Source organism: Acomys minous (genome assembly GCF_964271855.1).
Source record: "Acomys minous genome assembly, chromosome: 3".
Lineage (NCBI taxonomy): Eukaryota > Metazoa > Chordata > Mammalia > Rodentia > Muridae > Acomys > Acomys minous.
Window position 1 is genome coordinate 127,215,765 of NC_140485.1, and position 20,504 is coordinate 127,236,268.

The 20,504-nt window shown below is 43.3% G+C and overlaps 1 protein-coding gene across 2 annotated transcripts in view; it reads right to left on the reverse strand.

The window, feature by feature from the left end:
- Positions 1 to 393: 393 nt before the first annotated feature.
- EPM2A (EPM2A glucan phosphatase, laforin) overlaps positions 394 to 20,504 on the reverse strand; it is a 119,201-nt gene continuing 99,090 nt past the window's right edge. Inside the window, exons 3-4 of one of the 2 annotated variants that reach the window (XM_084774915.1) lie at positions 14,607 to 14,848; positions 394 to 2,976 (exon numbers count right to left, since the gene is read on the reverse strand). In XM_084774915.1, the coding sequence (XP_084631041.1) occupies positions 2,699 to 2,976; positions 14,607 to 14,848 (520 nt within the window). In that variant the 3' untranslated portion in view covers positions 394 to 2,698. The remainder of the gene's footprint in view (positions 2,977 to 14,606; positions 14,849 to 20,504) is intronic. The other variant, XM_084774916.1, reaches the window with a different exon arrangement.

Sequence of the window (20,504 nt, forward strand, 5' to 3'; positions counted from 1 at the left end):
TCTTATGATTGCCTGTAAAAATTCTGTGAGTGAAAAGTTTCCTTGGGCTAGAGATATAGTTCAGCGTACAGGGTACCTTAGCATTTGTGAGGCCCTGGGTTCCATCCCAGAACCACCACAGGCATCCACACCCCAAAAAAATGTGTCCACTGAGAGTTTTATGAGACAGGAATTTCTGTGGTCTTCTCCCAAAAATTACTGAGTTTCACATTCACTTCTTTGAGGTGCTTCCACCTTTGGCTTCCATCAGCTAAGCTTTCTCATAGGTTAAAGAGAAAGGACAACAAAGAAAAACAATTTTGCTGAGCTGAATGACCTTTTTACAATAAAAAAACTGTGTTCCTCTAGATTTCAGAGTAAGTTGACAGCATGAAAACAAGTGTGTGCAAAAAGTCTCTTTTATGCTTTTATTTAGCAAGACTCCCAGGTGATTTTGAGACATGTTGGACAACCCACTCATTGAGGACAAATCGGGTCATTCTAAAATGTTCTTCAATGGTGCTAAACAATTTTATCACAGCCACAGAGAAAATGCCACCAGGAAAAGGCCATTGCACAGTGGAATTTACATGGCTGGGTTTCTTAAGACATTAAGAAGATACACACACACACACACACACACACACACACACACACACACACACACACACCATTATATTAATTTAAAATATCCCACTTAAAGTCACATAACACATGACTATGCATTGGCTCTCAGACACAATAGCTACATCTAGCTATATTTCATAGGAGAAGCTGGATGTCATTTGGTGCCGGTTAATAGACTTAACTGTGTCAAATTGCAGGAGAAATGTTTTTGTAGGCTGCCTTGCCCAAGCAAATGACAAATGCCATTTCCTGTGGGTGTAATCATGCTGAAATCTCTCTCTCATCTCTCATCTCTCATCTCTCATCTCTCATCTCTCATATCTCTCTCTCTCTCTCTCTCTCTCTCTCTCTCTCTCTCTCTCTCTCTCTCTCTCTCTTTCTCTCTCTCTCTCTCTCCTTTGCCACGTCCTCTGACTGCCAGCATTCAGACACCTCTCCCTATGCTATGGCCTTTTTGTCCCCTCTGCCCCCTAAATTGCCATCCATTAACACATGCTTATAAAATAAGGAAGAGAGAGAGATTTAAGCATCATAGCTTAACTTTTGACAGCATGGGATTTGAGAGACAAAGCTAGCTTTGCATCTCATTTCATGGGCTCCATCCAGGACAACGGAAATGGACCTGTGCTTTTAACCTCTCCGGGCCTCAACAGTCTGAACAGAGACAATACCCTCCCCAGAGGGTGTGATGGAATTAGAAATAGGAAAGCACCTGGCACAACTAAAAGTAAGTCCCCTTCTGTTCCCAGTCATAGCTAGGGTGTGTCTTTGAGAGGATGGAACACAGGTCTGTGTCTAGCTTGTATATCTTGGGAGACAAAATTGGGCTAATATTTGTACTTCGAATAAACTCTAGTGAAATAAAGCACATATTTGGGAAGAACAGCACTCCTGTGTTATATAGAATAGACTACAAGCCAGCCCCTCGCTGTACAACACTGATTTGTGGGCGTGGCCTCCTCAGGCTCCTTCCTCTCAAGAGCTATGGTTCAGCTAACTATGGCCTTGCGATCACACAGCACAGCCTAAAGTAGGCTGAACAAAATAAAGCTGTTTTCCTCAGGTCTTTGGCAACTGATCAGAACACTGTTCCGTTTCTCACTGTAGAAACAACTGCTGGGGAGAGACTTTACCCCTGAGAGAGAGAGACGAAGAGGTGTTCATGACAGTCTGCAGAAAAACTAATCACACTGAAGGCAGAACTGAGCCAAATAAACTGAATTACAGGCTTCATCTCATCCCCACTCACTCTGAGGCTTGGGCAAGCCAGCCCTGCTCAATAAAGCTCAGCTGAAAAATGGTGATGCTGAGGATGGTAGCACGCTCCTTTAATCCCAGTTCTCAACAGGCTGACTCAGGAGGATTACCATGAGTTCAAGGCTTACCTTTGCGTATTATTCAAAATTGAGTAGTACAAACTCTGTCTCAAGAAAAAAAAAACAATAGAAAAAAGATAACAACAACAACAAGCAAACAAACAAACCAAAAACCAGAGGGCTAAGTCTACTTCTGCTATTATGTTGGGGGGATGTGAAAATTAGGACAGTGGCATCTTGGAGATGTTAACAACTATAAAACAGGATGAAGGAAATTACAGAACATCATTGTTTTCTGGCCATGGTGACATATGTGGGTTTATATATTTACCCCTCCCACCAGCAAATTACCATAATTGCAGTTCAGTTAAAAAACATTGTTTGTGTTTGTGTGTGTGTCTCACACTCACAATAATGATAAAATCCACTTAACCATTCTCTTGTTTTCTACATGCTAAAAATTCACAAATCCAAAATAACCTATGCTGAGCCTATAAGTGGAGGCCCCCAGCTGGTGGCAGCAGCAACTACAGGCATACATTACATTGCCCAGCTGACTCTGAATTTTCCTCATATAGCATGAAGTTCCCTTTGTAAAATGTTTCAAAGATAAGCCCAACCAAGCCAGAGTAGAAGGTATCCCCCAGGTGACAGTAGAGCCACAGTCTCTTCAGTTCAGATGGGGTCTTTGTCTCTAGGCCTTCCACTAGCCACACCCCCAGGTCCCTCAAAAGGCAACTAGAAGGAGGTGGGGGGGGGGGTGTCAGGCTGGCCACCTACAAACTGCATATGGAAGAGTGAACCTTCCCAAACTTCTGAAAAAAGTCTTCCTGTGCTTGGGCCAGAGCTTCTTCATCAATGTAGACCGCGGGCCTCTTGGCCATGATAAAGTACTGCACCTTCCGCAGACTCCAGCCAATCACGTAGTGCAGCCAGCCGCACACTGCAGCTGTGGAGCGGCCTACCCCAGCATTGCAGTGCACGTACACGGTGTGGCCGTTCTCCAGAAGCGCGTGCAGGAGACACACAGCCTGTGGCAGCATCTGCACTCGGCCTAGTAGAGAAAGCACAGAACGCACATGAATAGAGAAACTGCCGACATCACAGCTAGCAATCCCACCAGTGCACGACAGCTGAACACTAAGCGTGCGCGTGCGCAGTGGGGGTTGGGGTGGGCGGGGTGGGGGGGGTGGGATTGGGAGTGACAGCTTCATTTATTTGTTTTAGAGAGGAAAGGCGAGACAAATTTAAAACCTGAGAATGGCAAGGTGGAGGGCATCCCAGAGGCAACAGTCAGGTCTGAACCTGGGTGTGAACCTGACCAGTCCATGGATATTACTGATTTTTTTTGACTGTTCTCACCATTAATCCAAATTTCTCTACAAAGCTAACTTCCACGTGTTTGGCGGACTCAGGGGTGAGAAGAAAGAATTTTAACATCTTTTTTTAGAAGAAGTTGCAGAGATCCAGCAGTGGCTTTAGAGGCTCTCAAAGAAAGCCTGATAAATCCTGTCCCCCTCAATTCCACTGACTCCTTAGTGTCCTTCCTGGCAAATGGAAGGCACATAATTAGTTCACACTGGTTAATGACTCGGCCGTACTTACTGATTAGACAAATGCAATTTGAAACAGACTGTAATACGCTGGTTTTCATTCAAGTAATGGAGTGGCTAACTTACAGCTGATACGTGTGGGCTAACAGATCATTTATGCCACCACCACACAGTGAATGCTGGCACGAATTTAATTTCTTTCTGTGTTATTGGAAAGCTGTGACCATAGTTGCCATTGCCTCCCATTTTGACGATCAGAAAATCTACATGTCTCCTCATCCTGAGAAGTACGCTGTGACTTGCTGAGCCCCAACAGCTCCCAGCATCCTGCCGGGCAGAAGAGTATCCAGCAGCCAGCCTTTCTGCTCTGAGATGACCACTCTGTTCACATGCTCTCGCTACAGAGATAATTAGCAAGATTTTTACCTGTCTAGTGTTTCGGCGGACAGCATCATGATAAATTACTTCAGAAGAGAATGAGAGGAGCCCCATACACAGAATTAGCGGACTTTACCTACACACTTAACAGCCTGGCATCGTCTAGTTTCTGTGCACCCCATTGAGAGGGGCATGATGGCTCCAGAATGATCTCCTAGGACCTATCTAGTCTTTGTACTGTGGTTCCCATTGGATGGTTGAAGAGATGAGAAGCACCTCCCTCACTTACAGGTCTTTACTAAAGCCTTAGATTCCCCCACAGGAGCTTCACTCCTTAGCTTACCTCTTAGGAGGTGCTAGTGCCCTGAAGGGGTCAATACAGTACCTTGGAACCAGGACCCAGTACTTCGGAACCAGGACCCAGTACCTCGGAACCAGGAACCACTAGCTCAGAACCAGGACCCAGTACTTTGGAACCAGGACCTAGTACCTCAGAACCAGGACCCAGTAACTCAGAACCAGAACCCCAGTACCTCAGAATCAGGACCCCAGTACCTTAGAAGGTGGAGTTTTCACAGGAGTTCACCATGGCCCCAAGGCCTTCTCCATCACCTACCTCACTTCAGGCTTTTCATGCTCTGACACAGAAGCAACTTGCATCAAAGCTGTAATGCTACTACAGTCTTCCCTTCTGAATTCTGTCAGCCTCACTAAGGAAGGTATAAAGCTACAGGCACCACCCATCAGTTCTGAAATGTTTCATTAGGTACACACCAGCTCCCGTGGCATCCAACAGTACTCCTGGTTTTGGGTGTGTAGCCTGCCACACAGTTAGTTACACAGGGGGCACGAGGAGACACGTGGTCCAAGCCGTCACACCAGCCAATGAGCTCCTCACGGCAATCTCAGTAAGAGCACTGTGTTCTGTATCCACCATGTGTCTCATGGGATCAGAGGTGGCAAGCGTCCAGGGTATGTGCGTATGCTAAGGGTGGGGCCTGCACCATCGCAGTGAAGTCTGTGAGCAGCTTCTGGTGTAAAGAGAATCCCCCTAATAGTTTTGGAATCATGGCTTCTCCCTATGCTGCCGCCACTATGCCCTCTGGACAAGCTCCTTGCAATAGTTGCTGTAGTGACAATTTTGGAATTTCAGTTCCTTTAAAAATACATAGAGATATTATGGGAGTATGTTTTTGTTTTAATTTTGTTCTAGGTATGGGGATATGGAGTTTCTTTGTATTGTCCATGAAGTCTGACTGTGATTTGCCTCGTGCTCTAGCAGAGGCATGCTTTTGACAGCTGCAGACAGTTTCTGCAACTGTGTGACATTGGAATTCTGGGGACTTTTCAGAGGTTATATGAATGCTAGAGCCACAGTAGGTATGGTGTTGGTGGTTGTTAGTCATTGGGGGTGGGCAGTGATGCAGTTTGTTAGTAGTCATGCTCAAAGGAGAAACAAGAAAAAAAGAAAAGAAATTATATTCAAGGATTCCCCACCCCCAATCCTTCTTTCTCTTCTATCTAGTAATACGGGCGTAACTGGAGGATAAAAAGTGGGAAAAGAAGAACCCACAAAATAGCAAAGGCCAGCTACCAGTTGCCATGGCAAGAATTAAACAGGTAAATATACTTTTAAAATCAAATGTCCAATCTATAGAGAGACCACAGTGCTGCTTGCAGCCAGAGCTACAGGGCACAATCTCAGCTGACCAGCCTTCCATACTACATCTTCCACAGAACCAGTCAAGATGAACTCTGTAGACAGACATTGCCCAAGGCAGTTGTGCTCTCATAGCCCACGCGATATAATACGCCCATTGAAGCAATGGCATACAGCCATTATGGAAATCAGTGTAGTGGTTCCTCAGGAAGCTGGAAATAGATCCACCTCAGGATCCCACTACACCACTCTTGGGCACATACCTCAAGGACTCTACATCCTACTATAGAGACACTTGCTCAACTTGCTACTCTATTCATAAAAGCAGGAAATTGAAAACAGCCTAGATGTCAAGACAATTAAGAAACATAGAAAGAAAATTTGATACACAAGAAATTGTGGTAATGAAATATTACTCAGCTGTTAAAAAAAAGAATGGAATCATGAAGTTTACAGTTAAGTGGATACAGCTAAGGAGAAAAAATTCTGAGTGAGGTAATCCAGGCCTAAAAAGAAAAATATGGTATGCATTCTCTTATATATGGATGTTACTACTTAAGTCTTTGATAAGCAGGCTACAATCTGTATAAGCACAGAGGATAATGTCTAGTGAGTAGGGTGAGGGAAGGCTCGCCCTAGGAAGGTAAACAGAATAGATAGTTGTGGGTGTATGGAAGGGGGACTAGAACAGGAGGGTCAAATCAGAGAAGGAGAAGGAGAAAAGGATGAAAGAGGGAATCCAGGGAAGGACAGCTAAACCTAAGGGCTATTTGCAGGGTCATGTGGAAACCTACACTATAGTAAAAACTTCTTAAAATATATACATGTTTGAAAGAAATCTAAGTGGAATAATCAAATATCATGGAACACAAAGCCTCAACTAGACACATCTCACCAAGAAATTAAAGTTCCAATGCTAGGGTATATACTCACTTATATCTGCATACTAGCCCAAGGGGCATGTCCCATGAAAGCCTTCACTTACCAGGAAACTTGGACAGAGGGGAGGACATCCTAGTGGGACTCTAGATGAGAGAAGCATGGGAGAATAGCAAAGTAGAAGGATCCAGGGGGTCCTAGAAACCTACAAGAAGAACATTATGATAGGCAGATTTGGGCACAGGGGTCCCGCTCAAACTAAGGCACCAGCCAAGGACAATACAGGCGGTAAACTTTAAACCTCTACCCAGATCTAGCCAATGGTCAGAAGATTCTTCACAGTTGACAGTTGAGTTGAGAGTGAGATATGACTTTCTCACGTACTCTGGTGCCTCACATTTGACCATGTCCCCTGGAGGGGGAGACCTGGTGGCACTCAGAGGAAGGACAGCAGGTTACCAAGAAGAGACTTGATACCCTATGAGCATATAGAGGGGGAGGTAATCCCCCTCAGGAACAGTCATAGGGGAGGGGAATAAGGGGAAAATGGGAGAGAGGGAAGAATGGGAGGATACAAGGGATGGGATAACCACTGAGATGTAACAAGAATAAATTAATAAAAAAAAAAGAGAAAAGAAGTTCCAATGCTAGAAATGGGCTACATATAACTGAGATACTACCTAAAGAAGCCCCATGGAAAACCCTAAACAATCCAAGCTATTGCCAAGGCTATTGGTTGTTCTCCACAAACTGATGGTAAGGCCTTATTAATAAACATAACATCTACACAACTCATTGAACACAGAGAAGTTAAGATGGGGCCAATCTAGAGCCTTGACCCATTCTGACTAGTGTTCATGGTACTAGAAGTCATATTACCAGAGGAGAAAGGTACTCAGCTACAAACCCTGGCATCTACAATGCTACCTTTCCTGCAAGCTACAATGAGGCAATAATGGCATAAAAGTCATGAGAGTAACCAACACCTACATGATTGGATTTAAGGCACACTGCATCAGATGAAACCCATGACAGTTACTGCTCAGGAGACCAAGAACCTGAAACTAAATAGGCCATGGTCTTAGAGAAAAACCAAATACTACTGTTCTGCTAAAGGAATGTAGCAGTAAAATGGCTCCTAGTAGCATGCTAGTAGCTCCTAGTAGCTACTATCTGTGTGTTGCTCAGCCAGAATCAGAGTAGCATCCTTCTGCAATAGATGGGAACATATGCAGAAACCCATAACTTGACAATGTACAGAGAATCAGAGACCTTGGTATATTCAGTCCTAAATAGAACGTCTCCATTTTATCCCTCCCATCAAGGCTAAGCAAACTCTGTAGGAGAGGAGGTAGAAATGTTGTAAGAGCCAGTGTTGTAAGAGCCAAGGAAACAAAGCCCTCTATACACAACAGGGCTGACACACATGTGAAGTGACAGACAGTGATGCACAGGGTGTGCAGGGATCCAACACAGATGGGGTTCCATTGCTGAGAGAAGAAGTGGACACAAGCATCCATCCCTAACCCAGAAGCTCTACAATTGATAGCTGCTCCCAGAGAAAACTCCAATGGAGTCTCACTGAGTATACAAACCAATATAGTACAGGACCCATCTCAGCAGTAGATGGCCAACACAAAACACAAAGCTAACTCAATCACATTTTTGGAGGATTTTATGTGTTTTTTTATTTTGTTATTGTTGTTGTTTGTTTGTTTACCTTACTTTTTGCTCATATACTACGGTTTCCAGTTTTGTCTATTTTGAGGGTTCTCTGTGCAAATATGTGTCTCTGGTTCTGAATGTGTTTCTTGTGCTTTCTCTCTGCCTCTTTTTTTGTTCTGTTTATTTGTTTTGTCCTATTCTAGTTTGTCTGTTTTTATTTTATCTTATTTCATTAGTTTAGATTCTTGTTTGCTTTCTAACAAGAGAGAAAGGAAGGAAGGAAGGAAGGAAGGAAGGAAGGAAGGAAGGAAGGAAGGAAGGCAGGCAGGGAGGCAGGCTGTGAATTTTGGTGCCTGAGGAGCTGGAGGAACTAGAAGGAGTTGGAGGAGGAGAAACCATAACTGAATATATTGTATGAAAAAATCTACTTTTTTTTTTCGAAATATGGTTTCCCTGTATATCCTTGGGTGTCCTGGACTTGCTTTGTAGACCAGGCTGACCTTGAACTCACAGAGATCCGCCTGCCTCTGCCTCCCTGAGTGCTGAGCTACAAGGTTGCAGCACTATGCCTGGCTTTCCACTTTCAATCAATAAAGAAGCGAGTCCAAAGCTTAGGAGTTAGAGGTGGAATCTTGCTCATCTGCGAGTATCCCATAGCACGCTCTGTCTGTTATCCACAACTTCTACATGAAGATACTGAGGCTGGGTGATCTATCCTGATGAAATCCTTAAGTGGCTGTTCTGACTCCAAAGCCTCTGGCCTTAAGCCCTGTCTGTGTTTCTTCCTCATCCACCTGGTTGCCAGCACTTTCCATCTCTCACCTCAGTCTGCCTTCTCACAAGTCGCTCCATGTTGCCATGACCCTGTGGGACTTCTGCCTCTTCCAGGTTCTAACAAGTCTGCATCCAAGGACCCTAACGCAGAGGACCTGAATCACCGAGGAATGAAAATAGGGTCCTCAGTGTATAAGAGAGTCAGTGTCAACCAGAGCACCCAAAGGTATGTTTCATCTTCCTGTGTGTGTGTGTGTGTGTGTGTGTGTGTGTGTGTGTGTGTGTGTGTGTGTTTCATGAAGAGCTTAAGTCTCCAGCCTTAAACAGCATGGTTAAAAAAAATAAGAAAGATTCTTTTGTAAAGGTTTGTTTTATTGTCATCTTATGTGTACGTTTGTTTGCCTCCATTCCACGCCGGTGGAAGGCGGAAAAGGGTATCAGATCCTCTGAAACTGGAGTTACAGACTGTCGTGGGCTGCCATGTGTGTGCTGGGAAGGGAACCTGCATCCCCTGCAAGGAGCAGCAAGTATTCTTAACCACTGAGCAATCTCCCCAACTCCCAGATTCTTTTTTTTTTTTATGGAAAATATTCCAGATTTTAAATGATGCTAACTAAATTGGAAAAAAAAATGCAAACCTTATGTAGGTCACACGAAACACTCCACCATCTGTGTTTCTCTCCTTGGAATTTAAAACAAGCATCGGGTGTAAGTCAGATGCTCGCTCAGCAATCATTATACACCTCAATAAAAACTGAACAAGTAGCAACATTGAAGCCGTACCACGTGTTTGATCCGAGACACTGTTGGACATCTCTGTTCTACCTTGTGTTCCAACCCTGCTATAAGCCAGTATAAGTCTGGGATGATGAAAAGCTTCCTAAGAGGGAACCCGGTGTTGGACGAGCCGATATATAAGAAAGGGAAGTGGTTTTTAGCACCTGTCACTTTAGGACCTGCAGTAAGGGAGGTCAAAAGCCTCTCAGGGGATGCTTTGCTTTGTGTGAGGCTGACCAAAAAAAGACATCTACAGCATGCAGGCACGTCTTTCCTTTCTTACTCTGGGATAAATATATAACGGCACACATTGTTATTTGACTTGGACAGTCTTGTTTTCCACATATAGTACAGATGAGGGTCTCTCTTATCACCCCTAACAGAGGGGCTAAGGGTGCATGACAGCTTCTCAGCAGGGAGAGGCAGCCCGCTTTGCAGGAGTGTCTCCTGGAGGCTGGACCGTGCTGCAGAGGACGGCCCGCACCACACAGGCAGCACGAGGTGGACTCCGTGAGTTATTTACAAAACCAACGAAGAGGGAATATGAGATATGCGACTGACTATGAAGTAGGAAGGTGTAAGAAGATAAGGGGTGGGGTGGACCTAGGAGGAGTTAGAGAGGGGACATGTCCAAAAGACAAAAAATAAAATGTTGTTTAAAAACTTGTGGCTAATCCTACAGCCTGTTATAATCCAGTTAGCAGAGATTCTCCCCCCTGTATGTCCACCGCAGGAATCAGCCTGCCTACATCACAAGCTTCTCAAAGCCTACCAGGCTCCGGCCTGCCCAGGTATTCCTACTCCACTGTCTTGGTGTCTTGGTGCAAAGACAGAAAGGAGTTGAGTCTGTTGAGTGAGACAATGACTCAGGCTGTGGTAACGAAGGAACACCCAGAGGGAATCTCTGAACTCACTGGGAAGGAAAGAGTTAAGCTGTTAGAGGAGCAAAGATCAACACTTAATCTGACTTCTCCCTGAGAATGGGAGTTTTAATGAACATATACAGCTTATTCCATCGAGGTGGCAACTGGAATTTGGAAAAATTTCCTTTCCCAGGTGAAAGAGACAAACCACATTTAAAAGAAGAAGAAGAAGAAGAAGAAGAAGAAGAAGAAGAAGAAGAAGAAGAAGAAGAAGAAGAAGAAGAAGAAGAAGAAGAAGAAGAAGAAGAAGAAGAAGAAGAAATGAAAAGGACGACGTGTAAACCAGTCCTCCTTATAGGACAAAACGTACAACAGGAAGGATCAATAGGACGACTGGTTGTAGCAGGTCTGTGACAATTCAGCCTGGCAGAGTTTCCTGTCCAGACTTAACCTGACAGCACCATGCAGCAGCTCAGAGTGCTTCCAGATGGATCCCACTCCTCCCACTGGAGTTTTAGAAGTATCCAGGTGGAGTAATCTATATGTTCATTGCTTTATAATTGTAAGCCATGTAAATTAATCTGCCAATTGAAAGTCACCCTTCCTCTCAGGAATATCTAACTCTTTGATCACTTGCTCAGGTTCTACTGAACCAAAGAAATCCTTTTTATTCAGTGTCAGAGTTTGTCCCTTTGTGGGTGGGAGCTCCTTTGCTCTCATTCAGTTGTTCTGTGAGCTCTATATGGGAGCTGGCCATAGACCCATGAACCCGGTGACCCACTGGCCCCATCACCACCACCAAATGCTTTGAGTACAACTACAATGGGTCCTAATGGAGAGAGAGATGCCATTAGTGGAGCAAGGGATGCGGTGGCCGAGCAACAGTTAGAACACTGGCTCAACTGCTCCCTGCCTATTCCCCTCCTATTTACTCTAACCTATGGCCAAGAGTGCTGTGAAATTAGAACCACAGAAGCCAAATCAAAATCTCTGTGAAGGCTACAACTGAAGGGTCCTGACCATTCTGTGACTGTTTAAAACCAGAGAAACAGTCTTTGCAGAGAAAATATATCAGCTTCCTCTTGATGCAAAGTCTATTTTGTTAGGGGTTTAGCCTTAAGAAAAGGCAGGCCTCTTAAATTAACCTTCATGTAACCATGTGACCAAGAGAAATAGCCATAGTGTCAATAGCTTTCCCCACCCCAAGGAAAATAAATTATACCTCTCCTTAACGATAGTTCAGTTCAAATCCCCAGAGGGGCCCTGTCTGGCCAGGAGGTGTCAAGGTGGACAGTGACACAGGTTTCCTATGGTCCCCAAGAGGTTCTGTTTTACAGATCACTGGTTGATGGGGGAGATAAGCTATGTCCCCCTCGATTCACAGCTTTGCATAACGCCAGCTAATCATGAACACGAGGAACTGAAATGCTGTCGGTCTGTGGATGCGGCTGGAAGTGTATGAAGCAGCACGGAATTGCTGCTTCACAGCCCGGCTTTGAGAACAGTGCTGTGAGTCAGACTGCCACCCTCGAAATCTGGGCTATGACTCTTTCTTATCTTAAGACCTGGACCCATTACATAACCTTTTTGTACCATCTCTTCCTCTGTGAAAGGAAATCGTCTGTCTAGAATCTGCTTTGAACGTGATGAGTTAATGCATGTAGAACACAAGAGGGTTGGATGCATAGCATGCGCTGTACAGAGAGCGCTGGGGGTGGGGGGTGGGGGAAATGTTTTCTGGCTTTCTGGCCGGGCTTCAAGGCCATTCTTCTATGCCCAGAAGAGCAAATAGCCAAATCATGTTATGAACTCTCGATAGCTCTCTTCTGCCCCCTGCTGACACGTTATTAATACTGCCGTGGCGTTACTGGAAAAGTTACCCCTACTTTTCAGCAACTGTCTATCTTGTCTATATATGGCTCTTCTAGAACCCCAAGCTTCTGCATCCTTGTCTATGCTCCTTGCACCCACATTTCCCTTTCTCTGGTCTCATCTTTCTGTGCAGTCCAGGCCCACTCCAAATGTCGTGGAAATTCATATAACTGGCCTCATCAGAAAGAAGCCATAATCCCCAGAGCACATCGCATCACTCCTTGTCCACTTTTCTGGGCACTGGAATTGGTCTTGGACTTGCCTTACTGCTGCTTACTTACCATGTCACAACTATGACTTCTTCATCTCTGATTCCCCAGCAGCACCCATCCATGATACTTTGTTCATAAAGACAGCTCTCAGCACTTGCCCAGTCAAAGCCAACTCACCTCCACGCTCCCTACAGCTCCCCATGCCTCACCTCCTACATTATCACCGGTCTTACTGCACCCACCTCACCGGAGTCCCAGCTGTTCACAGAACAATGGAAGTCGATTTTGGTGAAAAGACTAAAGCAAGAGGAACCTTGGCATGTCCTGGCTCCTCATCCTTTCCCCTGCTGTAGCTACTCCCTGCCGCTGTGACATTCTTATTGGATCCCAACTGAGGTGGTAATTTCTTTTGTTAACTTATTTATTCACTTTACATCCCAATTGTATCCCCCTCCCTCCTCTTCTCCCATTCCCACCCTTCCTCCCTCTTCCCCCTCTTGCCTATCAGAAAAGGGGAGCCCCCCCACCAACCTATTCCAGCACAGCAAGTTGCACCAGGACTGAGCACAGCCTCTTTCATGGCAGCCTAGCAAGTGTTTGAAAAGCAGGCAGCTGAGTCTACGTCACAGACAGCCCCTGCTCCCTTATGAGGAGACCCTCATGAAGACCAAGTTGTCCATCGCATACCTATGTGTAGGGGGCCTAGATCCAGCTCATGCATAGTTCTTGGTTGGTGCTTCCATCTCCACAAGTTACCCTGGGCCCAGGTTAGTTGGCTCTGTTTGTCTTCTTGTGGAGTTCCTGTTCCTTCTGGAACCTTCTATCCTTCCCCAGACTTTTCCACAAGGCTCCCTGTACTCAGACTAAGGTTTGGCAGTGAGTCACACAGCATGTTTCAATCTGCTGCTGGGTGTAGCCTCTCAGAGGACAGCTATGATAGGCTCCCGTCTGCAAGCATAGCAGAATGTCTTTAATAGTGTCAATTAGACCCCTCTCCCATGGGGTGGGTCTCAGGTTGGGCCAGGCATTGGTTGGATATTCCCTCAATTTCTGCTTTATCTTTATCCCTGCACATCTTGTAGGCAGGGTAAGTTTTGATTTGAAGTTCTGGGGGTGGGTTGGTGTTGCCTTTCCTCCACTAAGAGGGTTAGAGGGTGGCCTCTTCAGTCTCTATGACCACTGCTATTAGGAGTCTCAGCTAGACTCACCCCCCCCCATATCCTCCCAGGAAGCTACAGTATCCTAGGTCTTCACCTTGTCTCAGATGTACCATACTGCAATTCACAGACTCAAAGAAGCTAAGTAACCAGGAGGGCCCAAGGGAGGATGCTTTAATCTCTCTTAGAAGGGGAAGTAGAATAGACAGGCACAGTGGTTAAAGAGAAGCAACAAAGTAGGAGAGGGAGCACAGAGAGAAGTGAGGGTGGAGATCTAAAGAGGAGAGACTAGGGGTAAGAAGACAGAGGCTTTGCAGAGAGAAAGGAAGCCATGGGTGGGGCATCTCTGGTGGTACTTTCATATCCTCAGTTCTTCAGTCACATTGATGTTTCCGTTCCTACAACATGCTTCATCCTCTCCTGGAATAGGGATTTTTCTAAATTTCTCCCCCTGCCATTCTCTCCCGTCTTGCCCTTTCCCCAGTCACTTCTCCGACATTACCTCAAACATTACTTCCTCCAGAGCCTTTTTAGATTACCTATACAAGATCTCCCAAATATCTGTGTGTGTGTTTAGAACTAACCTATTGTGCTCTTAAACTCCTATTTTTGTTCATTCCATTAACATTTGCCATATCTGAGGGACTATTCCCTCCATGTTACCAGCTACTAGACTAAAGCCTCCACACAGTATATATACATATATATGCTACAGAAGCCATATTAAACAGAATCCTGTCCAAGTGCCTAAAGACATTAAATCGAAATCCTTATATTATTTCCATTTCACAATGTCATATTTATGACATTCAGTTATAGATGGCTGGAAGACAGAAAACCAGGTGTCTCTGAGACAAGTTCTGTGAAGGACCAGAGTGCGTCTTCTGGCCTTACCCTCAGTGCTCATGTCCGGCGTGGGCATCCAGATGTAGGCCAAGCCTTCTTCCTTGTACAGCTTCATCATGGTGTCTGGAGTCATGGGTTCGGGGTAGCGGTTGCAGCCTGAAGAATTCTGGATGATGTCCCATTCTGTCTGGAAATTCATGACAGCGGTAACTCCCAACTCATGCTTCAGCTTGATGGTCACATGTTCCAGTTGGCGAGGGCAGCTACCCAGCCAGATGTTTGGTAGAATTCTAGAATAAGCATATGGGGTCAACAATTACCACAGCTCTAACTTAAGTTCTCAGTATCTGCGTACAACATATACTACTGAATTAATTACTGCAATTAATCTTCCAATCTGATGAGGAAAGGCTGGAGTTTTTTGTTGTTGTTTTGTTTTGTTTGTTGTTTGTTTGTTGTTGTTGTTGTTGTTGTTGTTGTTGCTTTTTGAGACAGGTAGACTTGGATGTCATGGGCTCACTTTGTAGACCAGGCTGGCCTCTAACTAAGAGATCCTCCTGTCTCTGCCTCCCTGAGTGCTGGGATTATAGGCGTGTGCCACTGCGCCTGGCTTGAAAGGCTGGATTTTTTATGATTCATTTATTTATTACGTATACAGTGTTTTGCCCATATGTATGCCTGCATGCCAGAAGAGGACACCAGATCTCTTTATAGATGGTTTTGAGCCACCATGTGGTTGCAAGAAATTGAACTCAGGACCTCTGGAAGAGCAGCCAGTGCTCTTAACCTGAGTCATCTCTCCAGCCTGAAAGTCTGGATTTTTAAGGATGTAAGAAATAATACTATTTCTAAAAACTACATTTACTACTGTTTTAAGAAAACACATCATGCACTCAACAAGCACACCTGGAAGTAGACATTAGAAACTAAATGCATCAACATATGAAAATAAACTCATCAAGTTGTGCTTACTCTATGAATGATGCAAAAATCCATCAGCTCATTTCAAACACTAACAAATTAATTGTGAACCCATCTACAGCATCTCAGATTCCAAAAAAAAAAAATGTTTACTAAAATACAGCCATCACTTCTGATTATCACTATGTAAAATTCTTCCCATAGTATAAGGCCTGTGAAGCATGTTAAACCTCAGAAGCAGTGAATATGCCTTAAATAAAATCAGACCAAGATCAATTCCATTGGGCCCCAGATATTTTGTAATATCTTCATAAAAGATGTCTTAAAGGGAGAGGTATTATCAGATTATCAACTACCAGTAAAGAGAGATAGAGAGAGGGAGAGAGAGAGGACAGAGAGAGAGAGAGAGAGAGAGAGAGAGAGAGAGAGAGAGGACAGAGAAAGAGACAGAGAGAGAGGAGAGACAGAGAGAGAGAGAGAGAGACAGAGAGAGAGAGAGAGACAGAGAGAGAGAGAGAGAGAGAGAGAGAGAGAGAGAGAGACAGAGAGAGAGAGAGAGAGAGAGAGAGAGAGAGAGAGAGAGAACAGAGAGGGAGGAGAATATTGCCAGTATTTTTTAAGGTATGATTCTACATGTAAAACTGTTCAAGGCTTAGTCCCACACCCAGTTTCTCACTCCTTAAGTCTGAGTTAAGAGCTTCAGATTTCCACCAATTTCCCCAGGTGATGTTGCTTATAAGAATTCTAAATCTTGAGAAACACTTTCGTAGTGACTCAACATCAGATATATGAAGTACTTAAATAATTCAGATTTCGATAGGTAGGTGAGGGAAACACAAATAGAATTTTCTTTGAAGTTGCAACAGACAAGAAGGAAAGTAATAGAAAATTATTCTTATGTAAAAATTATAACAAACTCTAAGACAATGAGAAATATATTTAACTCAAAAGAATAATGAAAGTTTATTGGAAGACACAAAAAAGTAAATAATAATAATAATTAATAATAATAATAATGAAAGTTTAATTGAAAAATCTATTATACATGTGAATATTAGCAAAAATGTAAATATCTTCTAAACCAATATGAATAATAAATTTATAATAATTGATCACGTTTACATAATCTTATTTGCACAGATGCTTATTCTGTGCTTTGAATTCTCTCCAGAGCCAAGGACTAGATTCTGTATTTCTAATGTCCTGACTCACCTCATACAGGACTTAAGTGAAGGTAGTGATGCACATTACTTAGATGCACCAGTATCCCTGGGTCTTCCCTTCAAGCATGGAGGACCAAACCCCCCTCTGCCTCAAAGTAAGATGTGCCCCGTGTAATTTACTTTTGTCAATAAATGAGCTGAAGTGACAAGTGACACGTCCCATTAGGTTATTAAAACTGCATGCATGATTCTTCACGCTCTCTTTCCCTGTTGCAATGTCTATGAACGCACACATTACTGAGCTCCTGGACACAGAAGCAATCTAGAATGCCAAGCCAGAGTCACAGGGACAGCTGCCCTAAAGGGCTAAGAGCTTCTTGGGGACTTGTTACCCCAGAAATTCACCTATCTTATTCTGGCAAGATAGCAGCTAAGTCATGAATGGTATGAAATCCCTTGCACGCGAGACAGAAAGTGACCAGGGGGTTACATTTGCAGTAAGGTCCCTTCATGTTGACTTTAGAGCAGTGGTGGTCATCTGTGTCAGGCAGCTTTGGCAATATTTATGGGATGTTTTGAGTGGTCACACTGGGTGGTGGTATGTGCAACAGGCAGATAGGACAGTGTCTCTCTCTGTGTGTGTGTGTGTGTGTGTGTGTGTGTGTGTGTGTGTGTGATACATATTTGTAAATATAAGTTGGATCTAGCGCAAAACAGAAGCCTTCTTATAAGATATCTGAAAAGCACACTAATGTTTTTAGCTATAATAGAAATGGTGTGCCATACAGCCAGAAAGGCCATGTTCAAACGCCAGCACTAGTTTTTAGTAATAGTCATATGACTTTAGTTCAAGTCATTTACCGTTTCTAAGCTTATGATGTACTCATCTTTGGAATGGGTCTAAAACTAACTGAATCACAGAAACGTTACACAAAGTAAATACAATCAAGTACCACTGTGCATGAGTAAGGTCCTCACAGACACACAAGAAGAGTGCAGTGTATGTGAAACTACATTGATCAATAATACTGACATACAGTATGAATATCACACTGACCAAAATTCATTTTTAGTTTTTCTTCACTTGAATGCTGCAAGGTGTAGAACAGCCTCTTGTTGGCTCTTCTTTTTTGTTTGTTTGTTATGGTTTTGGTTTTGATTTGTTTCGGTTTTTCGAGACATGGTTTCTCTTGTAGTCCTGACTGTCCTGGACTTGCTTTGTAGTAGTAGAGCAGACTAGCCTTGAAGTCAGAGATCTGCTGCCTCTGCCTTCCCAGTGCTGGGATTAAAGGTGTGAGTCACCATGCTTGGCTTTTCTTCTGCCTTGTCTTTCATTTCTTCCTTTTGGCAATTCTTGATGTTGATGTGAACATGAAAATAATTCACTCCAAATGTGGGTATTTCTCATCCTCAGTAGAAAAATCTCAAAAAACTTAACCATCTTTCTAAGGCTAAAGCCATATTTACCAGATAGGAAGGTCTTTTTGTTTGTTTGTTTTCTATTTAAATTTTTTTCTTTTCTTTCATATGTGTGTGTTGTCTCCTCACTTGTATCTTCCCTTCCCGCCCCCCCCTTTCACCCTTTCCCAACCACTAAGCCTGTGACAGAAGGGGACCTCATGCCCCATCATATGATCACAGCCTATCAGAACTCATCCTGATAACATGATTCCCCTTCCTCTGAGTGCCACCATGCCTCTCCACCAAGGGGAAGTGGTCAAATTGGGGACACCTGAGTTCAGTCTCCATTCTCCACATAACTGTGGAGAATGTACTGTCCATTGGCTAGATCTAATTAGGTGATCTAGGTTTATTGCATGCATTGTCCTTGGTTGATACAGTAGTTTGTGTATGCCCCCTGGATCTAGATCCGCCAGTCCTGATGGTCTTATTGTAGGGTTCCAGGACCCACTGGATCCTTCTATTTCCCCAGTCTCCCATATCACTCTCAACTGGAGTTGCAATAATAAGTCCCAGCATCTGTCCCAATCCCCTGCTGAGTGACAACTCTCAGAGGACATCCATGGTGACTAGTATCCAATTATAAGTGAGTATATACCATGTGTGTCTTTCTGGGTCTGGGTTAGCTCACTCAGGATGATTGTTTCTAGTTCCATCCATTTGCCTGCAAATTTCAAGATTTCCTTGTTTTTAATAGCTCAGCAGTATTCCATAGTGTTAATGTACCACAGTTTCTTTATCCATTCTTTGACTGAGGGACATCTAGGTTGTTTCCAGATTCTGGATATTAGAAATAAGGCTGCTATGAATATAGTGAAGCAAATGCCCTTGTTGTGTGGTGGAGCATCTTTTTGGTATATTCCAAGGAGTAGAATAGATGGGTCTTTAGGTAGCCCTATTCCCAATTTTCTGAGAAAGCACCAGAATGATTTACAAAGTGGTCATACAAGTTTGCACTCCCACCAGCAATGGATTGTTCCTCTTTCTCCACATCCTTGCCTGCATGTGCTTTCACTTGAGTTTTTGATCTTGGCCATTCTGATGGGTGTAAGATGGAAGCTCAGAGTCGTTTTGATTTGCATTTCTCTGATGACTAAAGACATTGAGCATTTCTTTGTTTCTCAGCCATTCGATATCCCTCTGTGGAGAATTCTCTAGTTTCTTAATTGGGTTATTTGGTTTGGTGATGCTTAACTTCTTGAGTTCTTTATATATTTTGGATATTAGCCCTTAGTCAGATAAAGGGTTGGTGAAGATCTTTTCCCAGTCTGTAGGCTGTCACTTTGTTCTGTTGACAGTGTCTTCTGCCTTACAGAAGCTTCTAAGCTTCATAAGGTCCCATTTATTAATTGTTGACATTAGAGCCTGGGCAATTGGTGTTCTGTTTAGAAAGTTATCTCCTGTGCCAATGAGTTCAAACCTCTTCACTGTTTTTTGTTCTAACCAATTTAGTGTCTCTGGTTTTATGTTGAGGTCCCCAATCCATTTGACTTGAATTTTGTGCATGGTGATAAATATGGATCTATTTGCATTTTCTACATGTAGGCATCAAGTTAGAACAGCACCATTTTTTGAAGATGCTATCTTTTTCTATTGTATAGATTTGACTTCTTTGCCAAAAATTAAGTGGTCATAGGTGTGTGGATTTATTTCTGGGTGTTGAATTTGATTCCATTGATCAACCAGCCTATTGCTATGCCAGTATCATGTTGTTTTAATTACTGTTGCTATATAATATCACTTTAGATCAGGGATGGAAACTCCTCCAGTGAGTCTTTTATTGTATGAGATTGTTTTAGCTATTCTGGGGTTTTTGTTTGTCTATATGAAGTTGAGAATTGATCTTTCAATGTCTTTTAAAATTGTGTAGGTATTTTTATAGAAATTGCATTGAATCTGTAGATTGCTTTTGGTAAGATGGCAATTTTTCTATGTAAATTCTTATAATCCATGAACATAGGAGATCTTTCCATCTTCTGATATCATCTTCAATTTTATTCTTCAGAGATTTGAAGTTTTTTAAAATAGAAGTCTGCCATTTGCTTAGTTAGAGTTACAACTAGATACTTTATATTTCTTGTGGCTATAGTGAAGGGTGTAGTTTCCCTAATTTCTTTCTCAGTATGATTTCCATTTGTATATAGGAGGGCTCGTGACTTTTTTGTGTGGATTTTGTAGCCAGCCACTTTGCTGAAGGTGTTTATCAGTTTTAGGAGTTCTCTGGTGAAATTTTGGGAGTCAATTATGTACACTATCATATAACTGAGAATAGAGACAATTTGACTTCCTCCTTTCTGATGTGGATCCCTTTGATCTCCTTTTGTTGTCTTATTGCTTTAGCTAGAACTTCAAGTACTATATTCAAGAGATATGGAGAGTGGGAAGCCTTGCCTAGTCCCTA